The sequence below is a fragment of the Podarcis pityusensis genome (assembly GCF_964106645.2).
Source record: "Podarcis pityusensis genome assembly, chromosome: 4".
NCBI classification, from domain to species: Eukaryota; Metazoa; Chordata; class Lepidosauria; order Squamata; family Lacertidae; genus Podarcis; species Podarcis pityusensis.
This window is the reverse complement of record NC_138027.1, coordinates 34,648,199-34,671,383: the sequence shown is the minus strand read 5'-3', so window position 1 is coordinate 34,671,383 and position 23,185 is coordinate 34,648,199. Positions and strand designations below refer to the sequence as shown.

At 42.0% G+C, this 23,185-nt stretch overlaps 1 protein-coding gene across 1 annotated transcript; it reads left to right on the top strand.

Moving 5' to 3' along the window:
• The first annotated feature begins 1,072 nt into the window (after positions 1 to 1,072).
• ZBTB11 (zinc finger and BTB domain containing 11) lies at positions 1,073 to 21,397 on the top strand. The gene is made up of 12 exons (XM_081002657.1): positions 1,073 to 2,112; positions 4,270 to 4,505; positions 4,637 to 4,868; positions 6,282 to 7,150; positions 8,594 to 8,773; positions 9,974 to 10,207; positions 11,620 to 11,764; positions 13,333 to 13,450; positions 14,993 to 15,151; positions 15,515 to 15,690; positions 16,615 to 19,564; positions 20,022 to 21,397. Exons 1-11 carry the CDS (start codon positions 1,803 to 1,805, stop codon positions 17,121 to 17,123), a joined length of 3,168 nt encoding a protein of 1,055 aa, XP_080858783.1. The 5' UTR covers positions 1,073 to 1,802; the 3' UTR covers positions 17,124 to 19,564; positions 20,022 to 21,397.
• Positions 21,398 to 23,185: the final 1,788 nt, after the last annotated feature.

Sequence of the window (23,185 nt, the reverse complement as noted above, 5' to 3'; positions counted from 1 at the left end):
CAAATTTGACCACAAAACAAGTATTCTAAAAACAGACCACCTCTCAAGTGGTGGGAGTACTGGTAGAGGATCCCCTTGAGCCTGGAGCGCATGGTGGAGCTGACAGGCAGCCTGGACTGGAAACAGCAGGAGAGCAGGCTCCTCTGGAGAAATCCCATCTTAGAACTCCCTGGCGCCTTGAAGACGGGGTGTGCAAGGTTCACTTCTTGCAGTGAGGGAACCGCCAGAAGGTGCTGAATGATGGGTTGGAGATGCTCCTTTAGGTATACAGGGCCGAGGCCGTTTAGGGCTTTCAAGGTCAGCACCAACACTTTTAATTGTGCTCGGAAACATACTGGAAACCAAAGTAGGTCTTTCAGGCCGGTGTTAGATTCCCATATATGTTTTTTCTCGACTATTCAGAAATCAGACTCATTTTGTTGAAAGGGACTTATCCCCTGGCAAGTGTGTTTAGGATTCCATTACTGCAAGCCTATATTCCAGACACACTGCACCCTACCCACTACCTTGACTGATTCCATTAGGTGATCCTGCCTGATACTATGTTGGGTTTATAAGAGACAATTCTATGCATACACAAGGAAGTTCCATCAAGATTTGAGAGCTGAATAAAAAATGTATAGGATTTTGCTGTTCTGCTTATCTGCATATGAGCAGAACCTTAATAGTACTCTTCAGATTGCACAGAAATCTGAGATGGGTACTTGAGTGGCATGTTACTAGACCTTATACTGTGTATCAATTATATACAGTTCAGAAAGGTAATTTCATTTTCCATATTCTCCTTGTTTGGCCTTATTTTAAGGAGTGGAGAGAAAGTTCAGAAGAGCAGCGGTAAAGCACATGCCTTGCATTCAAATTTTTTAACATAGGCCTGGAGTCGTTTGTAAGTAGACGAAACTGAGGTAGACGCTCCAAAGTTGTCCCTATGTAATGACTTCAGAGTTGCATCATCCAATAGAACAAGAAATCTAAAACCAAAGATTCAGCAATCTTCAAACGAGGCAATTCAATAAATTAGCTATTGACCTTTTAATAAATTACTTTACACTGAGTTCACAATTTATTATGCAGCCATACGAGTATTTTAGATAAAAGAACAAACGCGGTTAAGTACACTGGAACGTTTGGATGGGATATTTTGCCTGCTTTAAAGATGGCGGCGGCGGCCGAAACACCGGTCCTAGTATCGCCTGCGCTTAAGGAGCCACTAACCCGAGCTGAAGCAGGCATCACTTGCCCACTCCAAACATGGCGGCATTTCCCCTGCCCCCAAACCCCTTTCCTCATCTCCGTTGAGGGCTAGGCGACAGCCATCCCTGACCTCACTTCCGCTTGTGCAGCAGCCATTTTGTCTTTCCGTTGATCCTGCTGCCCGAGCTTCTTCCTCCCACCCGTCGCCGCGGACCGCGAAACTCCAGTTCCACCCCCTGGGGCCTGACTCTAGTCTAGACCCGACGGCTTGCTTTTTACCCCGCCAGGCAACTTGCTTTCCCCCCGACCACTCTCGCCGCCGCCCCCCTGCTCCCCGTTCTCGCTTTTCCCACCCAGCCACCCCGGTCCCGTCTCCTTCCTGGCAACCTGTGACAGGAGACGCTTCCCCCACCCCAACCTTCCCGTCCCCCTTCGCCTCCGGGTGACCCCAAGTGCGCACCCCGCCTCCCTCAGACGGCTCGGCTGTCCCGATCCTCCCTCCGCCGCCGTGGGGGCTAGAGAAAGAAGCGAGCCTAGGGAAAGCGGGTGAGGAGGAGGAGGAGGGCAAGGTCCGGGCGGGCGGGCGTCCCTCCCTCGCGCGCCCGGCCATGTCGAGCGAGGAGAGCTACCTGGCCATCCTGCGCTACCTGACCAACGAGCGCGAGCCTTACGCGCCGGGCACCGAGGGCAACGCCAAGCGCAAGATCCGCAAGGCGGCCGCCTGCTACGTGGTGCGCGGCGGGACCCTCTACTACCAGCGCCGGCAGCGGGACCAGCAGCGCTTCGCCGAGCTCGAGGTGGTGCTGCAGGCCGAGCGACGCGCCCGGCTCATCCGGGCGGCGCATCTGGAGCCCGACGGCGCCCACCGGACGCGCCTGCAGACCTGGCAGCGCCTCTCCAAGCGCTACTGGTGGCGAGGTGAGCGGACGGCGGGGAAAGGGGGGGGGGAGCGAGGAAGCGACGGGTCTCCGGCCCGAGCGAGCCAAGCGACACGCGCGCCACTCGCCCGCCACACCTCCTGCTCCGGGCTTGGAGCGAGGAGCGCCGCCCCTGGTCTAGGCGGACGGAGCTCGCCGCCGCCTCCTCGGAGCTGCTGCAAGACGGGTCGGAGGGGAGCGAGGGGTTGGCTGTGTCCTAGGACGAACTCGGAGGAGGAGGGGTTCCGCTTAAAAACACACACACAAAAAAATAATCCCCCACCGAATGCACCCGAGTCTCGTACCTTAGTGAGCATGTGCTCGCCTATGGTTAAGGTAGCCTGTCCGGCCCCAATGCAGCCTCCCTTGCAGTCAGAGGGCGATGTTGACCAGTAGGGTGGTGGGCTGCTTTGTGGATTTTGGCTGTGGCACCGAGTCTTAAAGTGAAAAAGGTGAATCAGTCGCTAACCCGATTTTCAGGTGTCTTCAGCTCAGTGTCCGTCCCCCCAATACATTTTGAAACTTAGGTAGATGCCTCCTTTTTGTTTTAACGTTTATCATTTTACATAGATCACCTGTGTTCAGAGGGCTTTGCCCTGATCTGGTTCTCACAAGGAGACTCCCAACTAAGACACCCCAGCCACTTGTCCTCCCTGTTTGTTTTCCTATTTGTCATGTTGAACTAAGCCATACTTTGGCTTAGCATGTTGGCCAAACCCAAGGCTCACGGTTTGGCTCTGTCCAAGGTTTATCCTGTGACCAAGCAATATCATGATTTGACTGGGAGACCTAAACAATGATTTAGGAATAGGATGGTGGCTGAGGTCTCCTCGCCAGGAGCCTTCATGTTTGTTCTAAGCCATGATTTGGCTTGGTGTGGCAAGCACTATCTTACTAAGAATTATAATAGTCAAGTGGTCAGTAGTATGCCTAGATGGGAAGTCTAGTTTCAACTGTGCTCATTGGGAAACAAGTTCTGCTGATTTCAGCAGATCTTCAAGTAAGTAAGTTCTGCTGATTTCAGCAGATCTTCAAGTCTAGTTTCAACTGTGCTCATTGGGAAACAAGTTCTGCTGATTTCAGCAGATCTTCAAGTAAGTTCCTATTTCCAGATGAAAAAAATCTATTCCAACCAACTGGATTAATTTTTGAGTAAACGGGTTGACTGCAAGTTGTTGTTTTTTAATCTTGGAAGCGCATTTCGTTTTTGGAAGGTTTTTTCTTTCTTTTTTTGCATAACTATAAAGAGCAAAAATAAGAGCAGACATTAACATGGTTAAGTTGATAGTTCAGCTGTATAGAATGTGCTAATGTGTTCATTAGATAATATAACTGTTTCAGAGAAGATCTAATACAGTGGACCTGCAGAGACATTAATGGTTTAAAAACAATTATTAAGAATATTTTAATTCAAAATATGAGGTTTTCCTGTATATCTAGCACAGTATCTTATTTGGGGTTTGTTTTTAAAAGCCTGTAATGGGAGGACCACACAGAAAGAACACTAGCAACTTCAAGCATATAAATATAGCAACTCACTGCTGTGTAGGCAGAGGACCAACTTGGTAGGGATTGTAGACTCTAAACATTGTCTACAAAGGACAAAAAAACACCTTTAGCAGCATTATGCACAGGCTTGCTTGTGAACCAGGAACATTTCTCAGAGGGTCAAAGAATGTGACTTGGCAATCCGTCTAACAAAGACATGTCTGCTGAAGAACTTCCTGTGCTGTTGGTTCAAAAGTGTGGGGATTGCAAAAGAAAAAAGCAGTGGGCAGGCCCATCTTCCATGGAAATGTGTGCAGCTTTCAGCAAGTGCATCATTACCATGATTTGGCACATGGATCAGGAGGAAGGGTCACGTAAGCAACATGGAGATGCAGCTTGAAAGAGTGGATGTCTTGAATTAATGCATGCATCTCTGATTTGCACTAAGTCACACAAGGAGGTCTGGTAGAAGGTGGAATTGTTGATTCTTGATTATGCTGTTTCCATACAGTCTGAGTGGAATTATTATCAAAATGAAAGACAAATGTTGTTATTTTCTAGAATTACTTGCTGAATATTACCTGAAAGGACAAAGGTGAATACATCCTTTTTTGCATCAATGAAGCAATATTTACAATGATTTTTTTTTTTTTGGCATGCCTTTCATTAGGTATTCTGAAGCAAGTTAAAGATTATATTAAGGAATGTAGCAAATGCCAGGAAAAATTGGATCGTTCCAGATCTTTGTCTGATCCTTCTGAAATGCTGGAAGAACTAGGTTTAGACACAATATCTCACGAAGATAGTAATGAAACAGATGATGAATTAAGTAACTCAGCGTCGCTTCCAGCAGCTTTGCCAAAACCTGTGAAAAAGAAGCCAATAGCCAAACATGAGCTTGTTTTTGTAAGTAACTTTTTATACAATCTGGTACCAAGGTTTATTTTATATTTGTATTACTTAATGATGTAAATAAAAGATTTAAACAAAGTTTAAACGCACTGCTTGTTACTTTTTCTTTTTTAAAAAAATCCCAGGTTGATAGTAAAGGTCTTGTGAAACAAACTTCTCCAAAGCATTCTCTGTCAGTCTTAAACCAACTGAATCAGCAGCGGCTTTCCAGTCAGTTTTGTGATGTTACTTTGCTTATTGAAGGTGAAGTGCACAAAGCACACAAATCTATATTGGCAGCCAACAGTGAGTACTTCAGAGAACTTTTCATCGAAAAAGGAGCTATTTCCAGTCATGAAGCTGTGGTGGATCTTTCAGGTAAACTGATCTAAGCAAAAACAACAACCCATAAATAATGGGGTTTTTTTTGGGGGGGGGGGACTATTCAGAATTTGTTTGGTCAAATAGAAAAGATGTTGAAAACCACCCCCAACACCATCAAAGAGGACTGAATGATTTCATTTTGTCTGTTTGCATACTCTGCTTAGATTGATAGGTAGCTGATTTAGTCAGACAAATTTCCCCAGCTGGTTTATTTATTTAATAGATCTTTACCCTGCCCTTTCAGGACAAGAAACTCCCCCAAGGCTTACAGTAATTCTTTATTAAGTATATTAATTACAGATCAAAAACATTGAAATAACCAGATAAAAGCAGCAGAGAGCAGTGACACACATTAAAAATTAATAAAACTCTGAACAAAACAGAAGTTTTTAAAGATATGCTGAAAGGCAGATAGCAACAAGGCCATACATACTTCCCTACAGAGAAAATTCCACAAGATGTCGGGTCACCGCTGAAAAGAGCCTGTTTGAGGCTTGCCATATTATAAACCGTCCTGTGATCTTTGGATGAAGGGTGGTATAGAAATTATACGTATGAATGATCGACCTCGATGGAAGGCCAGAAAGCTGTTTGTGAGCAGGATGCCGGGCTATATACATGGCCTGATCCAGCAGGGCTGCCCTTCAAGACATGCATACCATTCAGTATGATATGCTGTCTCCAGAACTAAGTCCCAGAGTTTCTTTGTTTCCGCTGGCATTTCATATGCACAAATAGGAGGAGCTAACAGGGTGTGGTAGTAGAGGACGGAGATGCCAGGGACACAGAACTACTGCTGTTGATATGTGAGTAAGGAAGTTAGGTCTCTGCTGTCCAGAGTGTATGGGAGAAGTTGCATTAGATCCCAAATACAGGGAATAATATACTGCTGTACTGGCCATATTTAGAAATCACGCATCCAGAAACATAAGACATTAAAACAAAGTGAACTTAAAGAAACTAGAGAATGTTACATTTTGCTGCAGAAAAGCCTCTTAAGCATGTTTCAGACAAATGGAACCTCTCTCTTTCTGCTTGTATAGTTTCTCCAGAAAATATGTTAGGGGTTCCTATTCAATAGAGACCAGAGCAGGCAACCTTTACTTTGAGAGAGCTTCTGGGACTGTCATATGGATAGACCACACAGTGTCTGATTTCTAAAATCCTTCAGCTGCACTTCTAAGGTATTCCTCCCAAATTTGCCTAATTTGTCCTGGAAGTATTCATTTTCTCTTCAGAACTCCAAGAATGTGGTCATACAAATCAAAAATTATCCCTGAGGACTTTGTTCATATGGTTTGAGGCTGTTATTATAGTTAGCTGGTAATGAACAAAAACAGCAATTTATTTCTAAATAGTGATCATCTCTTAAAACCCTTTTGTCACCTTCTTCCTTATTTGTTGCAGGCTTTCGCAAGGCCAGCTTCCTCCCTTTGCTAGAATTTGCTTATACCTCAGAGCTGACGTTTGATTTCTGCAATATGGCAGCAGTAGCTGAGCTGGCCCAACATCTCGTCATGACAGAAGTCCTGGAAATCTGTGAAAATGTGCACAAGCAAATGGAAGATAAACAAATCACAGTGTACCAAAAAGGAGATGTTCAGATAGTCGAGGTAGCGCAAACTCTTTTAGAGCAGAACGAAAGTGAGGTAGCTCAGAATCTTTCAGAGCAGAACGAAAGCCCATTGAACCCAGCGGACAGCGTGGAGCATCCTTTACCTACAGAAGATGCTGTAGCAACTGTGAATGGAACATGTTCGAGTACTGATGTGGAAGAAATGGCTACGCCTGAGGCTGCACCGCAAACTGCTTCAGAGCCTCTCGTGGACAATCCTCCAGAGCCTCTAGTGCAATCTACTTGTGTAGAAATGACCGAAACTGAAGAAAAAACCCAAATTGTAGAATGTACCGCAAGTCAGACTGTTTCTTTAGTGCAGTCGGAGCCTCCAGCAGCAGAACAAGTCATTATCAGCACTCGGGCAGAAAGCGATACCGATCAGAACGATGGAAGTGAACAAAACGTGATCAGCGAAGCAAATGCAGATGCTGCCTCTGAAGATAATCGGGAAGGACTTAAGCGAAAACGTGGCAGGCCATGTAAAATGCAGAGCACTCCTCAGTCTCAGTCAGAGACCTCAGTTTCCGGTCAAGATGACACCTACAAAAGCAAGCTACGTCGGCGTTCTGTGAGTGAGGGAGGCTATATCAAGTTGCACAAGGGCATTGAGAAAAAACTACAAAATAGAAAGCCGGCAGCCAAATCAGCCATTCAGCAGGTATGCTCAAAATCTTACCGTCCCAAAAACTTTCTTTGTGTCCACTGAGCTATTTGTTTGCTTGTTTGTTTGTTCGTAGTAATAAGGATATATCTTTGCTTCCCTTTCTTGCATTTCAATCCCAGCAAGGCTTCCAAGGTGGTTTACAATAAAAAATAATTTTTAAAGATGTAATGTATACAAAATCGTAACATCATCAGATGTAATGATTAAAACAGTCAACAAAAGTAAATTCAACAGTACAAGAAAACAATTCCAGTTCCACTGTCCATTTGCGATCTCGCTGCTTCCTGCTGTACCCTTAATATCAGGGGCAGACATAACAGGGCCTTGCCAGAGCATGTGAATTCACTACAAAGATATGCAGGAGATATTCAAGGACCGCTTTCCCCCATATCAAGGCCTAGAGGGTGGCAACCTGAGTACAGGCCTTTTCTCTGGTGACTCCCTGTTTATAGAATGCTCCCCCCAGGGAGGCTCGCCTGTTGTCATCATTATATATCTTTAGGCACCAAGCAAACAAAACCTTTCCTTTATAACCAGGACTTTGCCTTCAGCTATCTATGGCCTTTTAGAAGTGGTTGGGATGCTTTTTAAATATATATCTGTTTCCTCTTCATTAAAAGATATCTGTGTGGGGTTTATCGTCTATTTATTTGGTTGTAAGTTGCTTTGGCCTGGGCAAGATAAAGCGACTGACATATTTAATAAATGATGATGATGATGATGATAATTTCACTATGAATATGCCCTAAGTTGTTTCTTCCTTTCAGGAGGCTTATTGCAACATTTGAGAACCTATGAATTAATGTGTGGAAGCCTTGAATAAGCACAGCCTATATGTAAACTACTTGTAGAGTGGTTTGGTAATGTGTAAGAAAGCTGTAATCACAGCTTCGCCATGACATCTTAATTCAAAATTAGATTTGTGCTCCATTATTGAACGCTTTGGTCATTGCAGCTTCTACGTTGCTCTATATAGAGGTGAGCATGCACCAAAAAGCGTCGCTCCTTGGAGTCTACATGTACAGCATGAACATCTGTAGCAAAGGATATGGCAGACATACAGCTGTACATGTGAAGACTTCAGTGTGACCTGGGTCCCCAATCACGTAGAATTCTAGCTGTACACAGAAACGCTTTGGTGTTAACATACATTGGTGCTGTACACACAGAAAACAGGTGCTGGAATAACCTGGGACGCTTTTGCTCCTGTGGAGAGCGCTCACATGTCTGAAGAGGGCTCACATGTTGTTGAATTGAGCTAATACGAGCATGTAGGTTTTATGGGGAATATCACATATATCTTCTTCATGTCCCTTTGCTAAAATTGCTGAGATATTTTAAAAGAAAACTTCCGTTGCTATTCCACTCGGCTTGTTGATTTTACAGTCCCTCCCTCCCCCTATGTAATGTTAATTGTAACCAATCCTTTTCAATTAGGTTGCCATGAAGCTAGTGCAAAGAGGCAAGAAGATGAAGCAGCCCAAGAGAGACACTTCAGAGCACAGTGAGACAGAAACTCAGCACAAATGTGGTGAATGTGGAATGGTTTTTCAGAGGCGTTATGCTCTTATAATGCACACACTGAAGCATGAAAGGACAAAGAATTTTAAATGTCCAGTGAGTTTCCCCTTAAAATTACTCTAAACTGGCACTTCTGTAGCAATGCTTGTTCATGCATTTATTACTTAACTTTATTTTTTTTAAAATTGTACAAATTACCATTTAAAAACGGCTCAAGTGTTATGTAAATGTTAACAATAAGTTAAAAGCATCATGCGACTGAACGTTCCCTAAGATTTGTCATTCAATAACTTAAGAAATATAGACAATCTTTCAATAAATCTGTTGGTTTTGTTAATCTGTGTTGTCCTAGAATATATTAATTTAAACAGTCTCACAGTAAACCATAATTTCTCAAACCAATATACAGTATTGTTAGAGGAGCATTGTTTCCCCCTGTTGTTTTTTGCTAAAATTGTTTGGTTGCTTCTAGCAAATTGACATCTGGAACTGTGTTTTTTAGATAACCCCAGTAGTATCTTAGGATACCAAGGGTTAGGGTACCCTAGTGTTTTTGTAACTGATTATATTACAAACGTTCTGAAAGATAGGAAATTCCCAATATATGTGCAAAAATATCTGCCTGTGTCATCCCACAGCTCCAGCAATTGTCCTGTCCTTTTCTATAAATCAGGTTTAATGTGTATGGTTTTAAATTCCATTGCTATTAGATTTTAAAATTTCCCTTTAAATTTGCTGAAACTGGCCTGGCTAGGGAATGAGTACATAGTCATTTCCATGCATCAGTTCTTGTTTCATGTCCAACATCTCTCTATTCTTTAAATGCTAGATTAATTGAGTTGTGTACAGCCTACCACTTCCCTTTGATAATCCATTTGGCATTTAACATTGCAATAATCTCCCAGCGTGGTTTCTCAAAAGATAACAATTCCAACTTAAACTCCCATCACTGCTCTTAAATATGTTTCAGCTCTCCAGTCAGATAGCTTAGATTAATAGTCTCTACATCTTGGAGTGTTACAAGACAAATGTTGTCGCCATTCCTGTCTGCAATTTGTAATATGTATAAAGTTGAACAGACTTTTAGAATTTGAGTTGTCACAGATCTCTTAGTCAGATCTATGCATTGCTATTTATGCATTACTTTTATCTGTAAGGTATGCAAACCTGGAAGGAAATCCCTTATCTAGTAGATGGAGAGAACTCTTCCAGCTACAAAACTGGTATGAATGTTGATCTCTGATTCTTAGTGTTAAGATTTCAAGTGACATATCAAAACAATTTTATGTTTCTCAGCTGTGCAAAAAAGAGTTTCAGTATGGTGCCTCACTGCGAGCCCACCTTGTTCGCCATACCCGAAAAAACGAAGTGACTGTTGCAACTGCCAGTATAGAAGAGAGTGGTGCAGCTATGAAGGGCAGAACTAAACGGGAGTTTATCTGTGATATATGTGGAAGAAGTTTGCCTAAACTCTACTCTCTGAGAATCCATATGTTGAAACATACAGGTGTAAAGCCACATGCATGTAAGGTAAAAGTAATGCTTTATGGTCTCACATTTTTGATGTATTTCTTGCGATATTTTAGCCATGTGGCTTAAAGCTTATATGAAGTTCAATTGCTATCTGAAAGTAACAGAATTCATAACAATGAATACTGCTGAAATGAAGGAAAAGTGGATGGGAACTTTGTGTTAAGTTTTAATGTAGCCTTGAAAAACCTCAGTATTAGGCTGTGAAACCTTTCATGAATTATAAACCATAGTTAAAATCTTGATTCTGCAATACTTCAAAAAGGTGGATGCTATGGCCACCATGTTTCATTTACTTAATCCTAAAGGCCTAGATTTCAGTTTGAACTCGCATTGGCTCCATTGATACCTAAATAATATTTAGCTAAGTCATACTCAGAGTAGACATCTACAGAGTAGAGTTGAAATCAGTTGAGGTAAGTTACTGAAGCCTATTGATTTCATTGTGTCTGCTCTGCGACTAATGTTGATATCACCCAGCCACTTTGGCTTTCATATGTATTGGGTGAAATCCAATGCTGCCATTCCACTGGCAGAACAGCTTTTGATCCAGCAGTGGTGTCTGTGCGCTCCTGAAATATTCTGAGCAACCTGTTCTTCAACACCTCCCAACAACCCACTGGAGGGTTGTGAGGGCTGCAGAGGGAATGGACATGGGAGAAAATCGCCTTTTCTTACTTTAGCTGATGCCTCCACTGGATCAAAAGCTATTATGTGAGCAGAACAGTAGCGATTGATTTCATTGATTATAAAAACATCTAATTACATTTGCAGGTGTACCATAGGTGTTGGGAGTTTAGTAGGCAGACTTGCTACGTTTATTTTCTGTTTTGCAATTTTCAAGATTGAAATTTGAATTGGTCATGCTAGGTTTCTAAGATCATCAATTATTATCTCAGTTTGCACTGTCATTAAAGGGTATGCATTACCTAAAAAAGATTTCTCAAGTGCTCTCTGTCTCTCTGGAGCTTTGAGTTTTACTGGAATAAGTTTTTTCTTCATCACAGAAATGCTAAACTACTTCTGCACGTACAAATTGTGGGCTGTATCCAACTAAGTAGATGTGCTAGCACAAGGATTTCTGCTTTCACATGGGAGGTTTGCCACCCTCTCTTCTCCCACATGTCCATTCCGCACTCCCCAAATCTGCTCCAGAAGATTGGGAAGCCCCCCAGAACAGATTTAAGGGGGCACAGGAAGAGGAGAGGAGAGGGAGATGAAGTCCCTTCAGCAGCCAAAGGTAGTTGCACTAGTGGATCTGTTTAGTTGGATACTAAATCCCTTTGTCTTCTTGTCTCCTAGTTTTGCCATAAAACTACTCTTACTTTACCATCGAATGCTTCCTTTATCGTAGGTAGTTGCTCTCTGTTTGGAGGGATGGTAACATTTGCTGACAATTTGATCTCTTGCAGATTTGTGGAAAGTCGTTTACTTACAAACATGGTTTAAAGATGCACCTCGCGCTCCATGAGGCACAGAAGCAGTTTAAATGTGAATTGTGTGATAAGTCTTTTGTCACAAAAAGAAGTCTTCAGGAGCATATAAGCATTCACACAGGTAAATGAGAGAGACCCTTTCTTATTAAGGAAAAAGTAACACCTGCACTATGCTTTCATGGGTGTATAAACTGAATGCACTCAAACCACAAATATTTAGCTAGTGGTTTCAGTTCAGTTCAGCATTCCAGCCATAAGTGATGAGGGAGCTGAGAGACTAGAGCTCTCCTGTTTCAATTTTCAACTGGCAGCTTTGAATCGGTATATTAAATTCAGCTTTATTTTATATTAATTGCTTATTTTATTAACATTGTTGCTGATTCATGGTGTTAACAGTTGAATCAGCTAAAAAAGGGGAATGAGATTATTTTCTCCGCATCCCTTACCACAACTTATCTCCCATTTGTCTGTAGTACAGGGTGAGGCTTTTCCCTTTGTCTTCTTTGTAGTCCCGCAGTCTCTTTTCTGTAGCCACTGCCTGAGCCAGTGTGGTGTAGTGGTTAAGAGCGGTAGTCTCGTAATCTGGGGAACCGGGTTCGCGTCTCCGCTCCTCCACATGCAGCTGCTGGGTGACCTTGGGCTAGTCACACTTCTTTGAAGTCTCTCAGCCCCACTCACCTCACAGAGTGTTTGTTGTGGGGGAGGAAGGGAAAGGAGAATGTTAGCCGCTTTGAGACTCCTTAAAAAGGGAGTGAAAGGCGGGATATCAAATCCAAACTCTTCTTCTTCTTCTTCTAACTGTTCATCATCTCCTGTGAGCTTCTTCCATTTCCACAGAACCATATCTCTACAAATTTCTCTACAATTCTGATGCCTTCTTGGCCCTGTTGTACTCATTCTTTTCTTCTGCCTTAGCTGGCTTCTTCTAAAGAATGTTTGAATTATTGGTCAGTTGAATTGTTAGTCAATTATTCAATGCCTAAATAATTTTCCTACATGTGTAAAAAGACTGGAGTGTGGTGCAACATGCCTTAGCTGCCCCTGTGCCATAATTGTCAACAACATATCTACCTACTCTCAACTTTCTTTCATCCCATTTGCTGCCTCTACTCCCTTTCCTAGTGAATGTTCTTCTTTTTCTTCTTTGTTAAACTTGTATACCACCTTTCACCTGACGATCACAGTGCAGTACACAGCATAAAAAACCAAAACAAGAACAAAAAATACATAATTAAAAAACATAGCATTTTGCTGACAATGGACTCCAAAACTCCGGTCTTGTTATAGCCTACACTCCCTGGTAGATGGAGCCTAGTTGGGCTCTCAGTCAGTCAGTCAGCAGAGACTGGAGTGGGAAAGGATTCCTTCTGAGGACCAAAGATGCAAAAAAAGGCTGACTTCCTCAAGAGGAGGAATTCCAGCAGCTGTGGAGGAGGGCCAGATGAACAGCTCACTTCTTCCACTGATGGTCTCTAGCTGCTACTACCTCTGAGAGCAAAGTATCTATTTTCCTCAGCTAACCTCCTTCCTGTTATATTTGCTCGCATTATCTTCTCTCATATTTTAGGCAAAACCATGCAAGGAAATGCATTTCAAAAGCATTTTTAATGTTAAAAATAATTTTGTTTTTTTGCCTTAAGTTGAATACGATAGCATCTATTAAAGCTATTGCCGCTATTATTTTGTCAGGAGAATCAAAATACTTTTGCTCACACTGTGGAAAGTCTTTCCATAGAGCTTCAGGACTTAGCAAGCATATAAAGAAACACCAGCCAAAACCTGAAATTCGGGGATATCAGTGTACTCAGTAAGTATGAAAAGAATTGCAAGCCTTTGAACGTTTTAAGTATATTTTTGCCAATTTCAGTGGGTATCAAAATGAATTCCCATGTTACTTTTACAGAAATCTGCCAGGCTGTTTCAGGCAAGCCATGCCCGCTCCACAAAATATGATGTCATGTGTGGGGTAGATAAGGGTGAGGCTTGGCTCCCTGCTTCCCAGACACCTGACATTGAGATTATCTCAGTTGGTGGAGCATGAGACTCTTAATCTCAGGGTTGTGGATCCTGTATTGCAGGAGGGTTTGGACTATATAATCTTTGTGGTCCCTTTCCAACTCAACGATTCTATAGCAACCAGCTGGCTGTTGGGCGCATCAGAAGTGCCATACAAAGCACTTTGCACTTTGCAAGTGCTTTCTGCACATCACTTCTCAAGTGCCCAACAACCAGCTCACTGTGAGGCATTTGGGAAGCGCTGCACCGAGTGCTTTGCAAACCTTGTGCTTGGCGCTTCCCAAGCACTGAGTGCCGGGCTTCCAAAGCTTGCTCGCTGTGCGCAGGCAGCTCTTTCCAAACATCTGACAATTAGCTGGTTGTCAGGTGTTTGGGAAGGGTGGCACACAAGGCTGAACAAGCCCTTCAAACTGCTTCTCCCCCGTGGACCAACTTTGACAGGTGTCAATTGCTCAAAGCCACTTTGATTTCAGACACGTGGTTGGTCCTGCCCATCTGTCCAAGGTGGGTTACAGTGGTGGTTGGGAGATGAAGACCTGGCCAAAACTGTTCTCCACCCCTGGTATAGATTATTTGTGGTTTAATGTGAAAGCAGAGTTTTGCTCTTATCACACTTCATTTCTTATGACTTGTACAGGGCGAGTCCTTTAAAAGAGGCCCCGTGGATACAGAGTACACATGTTCCACGGGGCATCTTTTAAAAGACTCACCCAGTACAATGTAGCTTGTGATAGCATAGGGGTGAGTGAGTGGCTGTGGGTTTCTTAGGGAAGGAAAGTTGATTTGTCTTTAAAAGGCATGGGAACAATTTTTCAATAGAAAATTTGGGCTTCAAAATCAGACTCTTTTCTTTTTTACAAAAATTTTTATGTTATATTACACTTTGTAGCTAAGACCACTATAAATCAAACAAGCTTGCTTGTCAAGAAAAAAAAGAAAGAAAGTGAATAAAAAGGGAGGGGGGAGGGAATCAAACTGTTTTCTATAAGGGTAGAGGATTAGCCCGTCATCAGACTTTTGTAGCATAGCAAGTTGGGCCATACTTTTGTGAAGTATTAGACGCCTGTTAATGGGGATTATTTTTATAGGTTTTAATTTTTTTTACTAACATTAATTTCAGTGTATCTATTCTAACCTGCCACCCTGGGCTCCTTTGGGAGGAAAAGCAGGACAAAAATCTAATAAATAAAAATAAGCAACTCTCCAGATCCAGCCCATAGTTACATTAACATGATATAACAGTCTAGTTGGGCATGCAGCTTATAGCTGTACCTCAAATACCTTTCCCAGTAAGTTCCTTTAACCAAATGTGTACAATTGTGTACTGTTTCAGATGTGAGAAAAGTTTCTATGAACCCCGAGATCTCCGACAGCACATGAACAAGCATCTTGGGGTAAAACCATTCCAGTGCCAATCCTGTGGAAAGTGCTATAGTTGGAAAAAAGATTGGTATTCTCATGTGAAGTCCCATTCTGTTACTGAGCCTTACAGGTAAATCAAGTAAACTAGTCTAAGCTTTGAATAAATACTCAGATGATAAAGACCTGTAGCCAAGTCAGTGTGTACTTCGTAATTCTGCTTGTGCATAATGGAATAACTTTTGGATGCATATTTTAAAATTCTGTGTCACAGCCATCAGGAATGATTAATATAAAATATTTTGATTATCGCCTCAGCTTAGACTTCCTACAGCTCCTTCAAGTTTCTTAATATGTTAAAAGGCAGCTTTGTACTCACCAAGTAATCTGATTGGGATAAAAATGACTTCCCAACCCAAACACTTATTATTGTAAGAGTTGTAAATACTTTTAGGACTTTTCTATCCTGCTCTAATTGTCTTCTCTCATTTTTTAGGTGCAATGTGTGTGGCAAAGAATTCTATGAGAAAGCTTTGTACAGAAGGCATGTCAAGAAAGCAACTCATGGGAAAAAAGGAAGAGCAAAGCAAAATTTGGAACGTATTTGTGAGCACTGTGGGAGAAAATTCACCCAGCTTCGGGAGTACAGAAGACACATGAACAACCATGAGGGTAAATCTGACAAGTTTAATTTTAAGAATAATGCCATGTTTCAATAAATGAACAAAAATTGGGACTTAGAAAACATTAAATTTAAGGGGGAAATGGTTCCAGTCAGCACTGCTTTGAGATGGGCTAAAAATAATGGACTGGGTATAAATAAATGGTGCATTTATGAAATGACGAAAAATTAATAAACAAATGAGACTATCATGCAGTAGCCGGACTGCCATGATTTTCTTAGCTCTGTATAATTTTTCTACATGCATCTTTGTAGAGGACTTCAGTGACTTTCAAGTATGCTTTATGAATCCAGCCCATGGACCTGATTAGACCCACTAGGGCTCCCCATTGGGCCTGCAATGCCATTTTGGACATGCCCAATGTCTTCAGGTGTGGGGCAGGAAGAAACCTGGCTCAGCTGAAAGGGCATTTGCAGACTAAACAGCTGATCAGTGTTGCATAGAAAGCCTTAAGCAAAGCACTGAGTAAGGTATCAGTCAGCTAATTGTTGGCTCTTCAGCAGCACCTTTCAAAGCATTGTGCAAGAGCACTTTGAAAGGGGCTCCTGAAGACACCTGGGGGCAAAAGGTGATTGGGTGTCATGTGCCAAAGTTTGCCCACAATACGGGAGGGCAACCATTTGATCCACTGGCCAGATCCAATCGTCCACCCATGCAGTAAACCGTTAAGGAAAGTATTGTAATGTTAATAAAAACACTATTTCAACAAAGGTTCAAATGCAGAAAACGCTCCAAGTGGCTGGTAGCAATATATTGTAACATGGGCAGATGAAAAAAGAGTGAGTGCTCTATTGTAATTTGGGGGTCTGAACTAATTGATACAGCAGTATTTCTTAATTACCCTTTTGGTAACCAGTAGGTTTTCCTTAGCCTTTCAAACGTTACCTCCTTTCTTTCTTATTTTGTTAAATAGGTGTTAAACCCTTTGAATGTCTGACCTGTGGAGTGGCTTGGGCTGATGCACGTTCTTTAAAGCGCCACGTACGGTCACACACTGGAGAGAGGCCTTACGTTTGTCCAGTATGCAATGAAGCCTACATAGATGCCCGTACCTTAAGGAAGCACATGACCAAGTTCCACAGGGATTATGTACCTTGTAAAATTATGCTGGAAAAGGACACACTTCAGTTTCATAATCAGGGAACCCAAGTAGAACATGCCATCAGCATTCTAACATCTGATGTGCCAGAACAAGAAACAGAGGTTTGCAGTGAAGAGATTGAAACAGTAGTAGTGACTGAAGAAACACTGGAAGCAGGTGCAACTGCTGAAGACTGTACAACAGTTTCCACACTTTCTGACCAAAGTATCATGCAGGTCGTCAATTATGTGTTGGCACAACAAGGACAGAAAATGACTGAGGTCACAGAAGCCATTCAAACTGTAGAAGTGGAGGTAGAACATGTTTCTGATCCAGACTGAATACAAAAGTTCACGAATAAGGAAGGTGACCTGGGTGAAGCGGCATGCAATTATCAAAGTATTAACCATCGTACTGGTTGGATTTTTACAGTAATAGCTCCAGAACACTGCTCAGAGTTTCTTGAATGTGTAATACCAACCTCTGTAATAAAACGCAAAATCAAAGACTTTCCATATAAGCCATGGACATGTACTAAGACTACTGATCAGTTGTAATCACTTAGTAAAATCTCAAAAATAAAGTCACTGGTGTGGTAGTGTTAGGTATGTTGTAGTTTTTGTTTTCCCCTCTGCAGTTTGCTTTTACAGTGGTACCATGGGTTAAGAACTTAATTCATTCTGGAGGTCCACTTTAGCTAATGGGGCTAAGTTCTTAACCCGAGGTACTATTTCTGGGTTAGCGGAGTCTGTAACCTGAAGCGTCTGTAACCAGAGGTACCACTGTATACTGCTGTTTTGGCTTTGTTGGGCAGTTTGGTATGCTACGGAGTTGTGCCAGTCACTTAAAAACTCAGCTATGTTTGAAGTTCACTGAAAAGCAGGATAGGAGTTTGATCTGCAAGTTTACCTATGAACCTGTTATCGATATAGATGAATATTCTGATCATGGGAAGGACTGAGGTGGTGAGTTGTACTCCAGTGTGTATGTTGGGGCAAATCTCTGCTGCATTGTACATTCCTGCACTTTTTCAGTTTTGTCTCTTGCATAACCTGTAAAAGTACTTTTAAGATTGCATGTCCTACAACTAGCAAACATATTTGTATACTTTATATATATATGCTGGTGCAATTATGCTTCATTAAGAGCACTGTAAACAAAGAAAAACTAAGGAATGTGCTGTGTATAGGAAAGCCTAGAGTGGTTATTTTATTTTGTTGTACATTTCAACATCCATGAAACCTAACTTTTGTATATGCAGTTTTGAGAGGTAAGGAATTAAAGCCTAGTTGCCAAGATTAATAATTTTAAAAAGAAAAACTTGACCCATTAAGAGTTAGATGCAAAAGAGCACCATAGGGTTCCAATTGAGTTGTTTATCAAACCATAACGGATGAAATCTATATCCATAGCAGTGATATTGAGCTACTGTCGGTAAACTCTAATCAAGCAAATTACTATTTATTATAGATGCTTGAAGTTTGTATTTGTAAATAAATTAATTTCTGAATCAATTAGGAGCTAAGCTGTTACCTGTTCTCTGTAAAAACAGACCAACAGAACCAATGCCTTATATGAAGTACAGCATCTCCTCCCATAATGGGGATATTGAGTCTTTGTTTTCTGCAGATTGTAAGTGGTGATTGTCTCTTGTAAAGCTACCAGTAACAATTTACTGAAGCAGAAAGCAAAATTGTTTAGTGTCTGTAAATTATGTATACCTTGATTAGTCATATATTCAAGAAAACTATTCACAAGGACTATAGAACTCAGTATGTTTGTAAAAAAAACAAAATGTAACCATGTGAAACATGAAGGCAAGGGACGTGTAATGGGAGCAGACTTGGCTACAGGTTCTAGTTCCGTCCCCCCCCCCCCGCTACTTTAAAAATACAGTCAAGCCAGCGATTGAATGGGTATAAGCACAACCATGTGGATCCAGTATGGCAACATCTGTGTCAGTGGCAACGCGGCTTCATCTCAAAAGTTGTTTAAAATATTATAGTGTCAGTAATGATGTCTGCTTCTAAACATTCTAAATTGTTTACTATACACATAACTAGTTCAGGCTTTCACCTATCTTAAAAGAATCATGAAATTCCAGTTGAAATTCTGATACCTGGCAACAGTAGTTAACTTACAGGGGTCCAAGTTTTCATCTGTCTCACTTTGTTTTCATTAAACAAAGGATAGCCAGTTAAAGAATACTGTTGTGTTATGTTGCTAGTTGGTGTGAGAAAAGATGTGAAGTTGTTTGTTGTTCAGTCGTGATGTATTTGAAACATTGCTTCCTCCAGTGACGGCAAGAAGCCCTACTATTGCAGAAATTTAAATTCTCAGGATTATATCAATCTACAGTATAGGTATTTTAGTCTTGACCTTAAATCTAAACACAAATTTTAATAGTAAAAACAAACCAGTGCTTGTTTAAAACTGGAAAAGTATTCCTGTACTGTTATATTAGTATGTATGTACATGGTACTATATAAAGAAGGTATCTACAGCAAGGGACTTACAAGCAAGAAAAAGAGAAAAGAGCTACTGGGATGTAATTTCTCTGTTCAAAGGATAGGAGAGGCTATTCTTTCACAAAGTGGTTACATTGTAGGTAATGAACTGGAAGGGGTAGGACCTCTTATGCTCTTTCTGTAGTAATTTCTCCACCTTTGGTCCCCACCCTGCACTCAGCTCTCACCAGTGGCTACTAGAAGCTGTCAGCCTGAAACAGTGACCATACCCTTGGAAATGGCTTCAACTGGCCAGCTAAACCAGGTGAGGGTTGGTGATGTCAGTATCTTCAGCCCACAGGCAGAGGTACCTGGCCTCCCCCGAGGCAATTGAGCGAGATACTGTTGTCTACCGTCTGTCTGCGACCCCCGGCAGGCTAGGTGAACAAACCGGCGATCCTCCTCAAACGTGAGAAGAACACACCCTCCTCCTTCCTCCCTCCCTGCATTCCTTCCCAGGGAGGGGAAGAAGAGACAGACAGGAGTCCTTTCTACATGTTTTATTCCTGTCACTCAGCAGTACATAGAAATGTGACTGTTCCCTTCAGACTCCATCAGAAGAGTCACACACTCCTCCCCTGTACTTCCAGTACAGGTCATATGACACACTGAGCTAACATCCGGTGCTCAGTACAGAGAATAGGCTCCACCTTTTCCCCAACAGTACATCTGCACTGTTTTGCATTCCAGCCATCTGGAGCTGGCTTTTGCCTTGGTGCTTTTTCCTGACAGGTGATGGGTCTCAAACCCTCAGTAAGGTTGGGGCTTCCCCTGCATGTGAACACAGGCTCTGGCAGATTTAGTGGACAAGACCAATAGTGGGTCCAATAGTCAAGGTGGTGGTTTCTGCACGTGCTGTGGACAGACGTGAGGGGCAGATGGCGCTTGTCAACCTGGGAAGGTAGCCCATCTAGGAGAAGGAAAACTGATTTTAAACCTCTGCTGCCCTGTAGGGTATCTGTAGGAGAAGAAAAGGCTAAGGAGTAAACCCTCAAGAGTGGAGTCCCTAAGATGGTTGGATGGCACCCTGAATGCCTCCTTCCAGCAATCCCTGCAGCCAAGCTCTGCTTTCCTTTGAACCACATCAGCAAGGGGTCTTGTAATGTCTAGGCAGCTCAGAACCTCCATATGCACTGCCCAGACTTGAGCCCGAAGGAGGTCACGTCAATGCTGCTAAAGCAGCGATTTGACTTCACCCCTGGAGGTGCATTCCATTGTCTCTCGAGACAGATGCCAACAACGTAGGAGGAGAGAGAAATGGAAGGATAAACAGGCTTGAATATGCAACTGGCTTGGTTACAGAAAAGCAACCTTCTTGCATGCAGGTACCCTTCAGATTTTTGGACTACAGCTCCCATAATCTCTTAAGCATTGGCCATGATGAGAGCTGCAGTCCAGAACATCTGAAGGGTTGGGGAAGGTTGCAGTATAGTATTGGAGGCTAAGGTATTGTCAAAATATTAACTCCTCAGAGCAAAGAGGAACCATCCATTACCCTGGTGCTGCAGCAGATGACATCACTATTGCTCTAATAGTCCCGAAGCTGTACTCCCTTCTTAACTATACCACTTACAATGGCAAGAGTAGCACTAGCAATTGGTGTCATGCCTGACAGATATCTTCCACTGGACAAACCCAGGTTCATCATAGGCTTTGACAGCTACTGAAGTTAATAGGGAGTTTCGACTAGAGCGGAAATCTTGCAGCCAGTAGTCTTCCTCTGCTGGGTTAAAAACCTCATCCCAGACACCCATACTGGTACCCAGTGGTAGTGGTGGGGTATTAGAAGCTAGGATCTGTTGCCCATACTCCAAGCAGCTCTGGAAAATATCACAATGCCTTACAACCCACTCTGTAAGCATAACTCGTCACCCTGAAATGCCCAATTACAAGACATTCTCTTGAACCAAGAAAGAAGCAGTAATGACTAATATTGTTCCCTGCACCCCTAATTTCCTAGTGCCTGTTTTACATTATCTTTTCAAAATGGTTTACTTATTGCTGCATCGTGTCACGTTTTTCTATAATTCATTAAAATAGGTTTACTGCTATTCTAACAAAAGGCCTCAAACCAGCTTGGCACATAAATATACAAATGACAACAAAACTTAGACAGCAACAGATTCCCTGATATATTTTCATTCTTGCTGAAACCACAATGTGGGTCCTCCGAAAAAGGAGCTTCACAATTGTAAAGATGCACTGGTATGTCTTAAAAGTCAGCACCTGCTCTTATTTCTTGCAGTTGATTTGATTCATTTTGACATCTTCTGAGATGTGTATACAATATTGAACTTTTTTAAAAAACCTTTTTTAGGATTCAATAGTGCTGGCACAAAACAGTATGCAAGCTTTTGAGTTTCCCAGAACTCTTGCAAGCCAGATATTAAGCAAAGGTGGCAAACGTATGATAGTGTGTGTTCTAGGGAACTTAAGCTTGCTCCCGATTTTGAAATACTACCTGTAATTTGATTAAATATTGTAATAAACGTTGCTACGCTCCAATCGTTACACCTGTGATGACACATTTTAATTAAAATCAACAGAATTGAAGTACCTTTAACTGGCTTGCCACAGGTGCATGAACTGGAACTGCTCCAATGCCTGGAAACCAGCAGCTGGCACTTAGGAATTTTACATATCTTGAGCCACATAAAAATATTGTGCCAGGAGATGGGACTATTGTAGAACATCCTCACAATTTGCGTGTAGTGAGAAATTTGTGTTTTGTACTTCAGTTTGAGTCGAGCTAAGTTAAATACTGTAAGTGATCTCATGAAACTAGTCAAAATAAAAAAATCCTTCCAGTAGCACCTTTAAGACCAACTAAGTTAGTTCTTGGTATGAGCTTTCGTGTGCAAGCACACTTCTTCAGATACACTGAAACAGAAGTTGCCAGATCCTTCTATATAGTGAGAAGGTGGGGAGGGGTATTACTCAGAAGGGTGGTGGGAATTGGAGATTGGCAGATAGCTGAGATGAGCCTGCTGACGACTCTTAACGACTGTAATAGGTCTTACAGGAAAAGGCAAGGGGTGAGAAGGTGAGAAATGGCTTAGTCATGTATAATGGGATAAGAATCCAATGTCTTTGTTCAAACCAGGTTTCTCCATGGTTTTAAGTTTGGTAATGAGTTGCAATTCAGCAGCTTCTCTTTCCAGTCTATTTCTGAAATTCCTTTGTAGTAAAACAGTTACAGTCAAGATCTCAAAGTAACTGTTTTACTACAAAGGAATTTCAGAAATAGACTGGAAAGAGAAGCTGCTGAATTGCAACTCATTACCAAACTTAAAACCATGGAGAAACCTGGTTTGAACAAAGACATTGGATTCTTATCCCATTATACATGACTAAGCCATTTCTCACCTTCTCACCCCTTGCCTTTTCCTGTAAGACCTATTACAGTCGTTAAGAGTCGTCAGCAGGCTCATCTCAGCTATCTGCCAATCTCCAATTCCCACCACCCTTCTGAGTAATACCCCTCCCCACCTTCTCACTATATAGAAGGATCTGGCAACTTCTGTTTCAGTGTATCTGAAGAAGTGTGCTTGCACACGAAAGCTCATACCAAGAACTAACTTAGTTGGTCTTAAAGGTGCTACTGGAAGGATTTTTTTATTTTGACTATGGCAGACCAACACGGCTACCTATCTGTAACTGGAATCATGAAACTAGAAATGGGATGGGTAGCAGAAAACAGTGTGCTTTCTTTTTGTTGGTAGGGATGGTAGGTCCAGCTCTTAGTGAGGCTCCTATCCCTTTAAAGTTCATTCAAACCAAAATTTTCATCTGCACAGCATTTCTTGTCACTGCAACTGCATGTACATGAAATGATAGCTTTAGGTGAAATCATTTTCTGAGCGGCTCTTAGAAATACAGGAGCCTTCTCAGCTTGG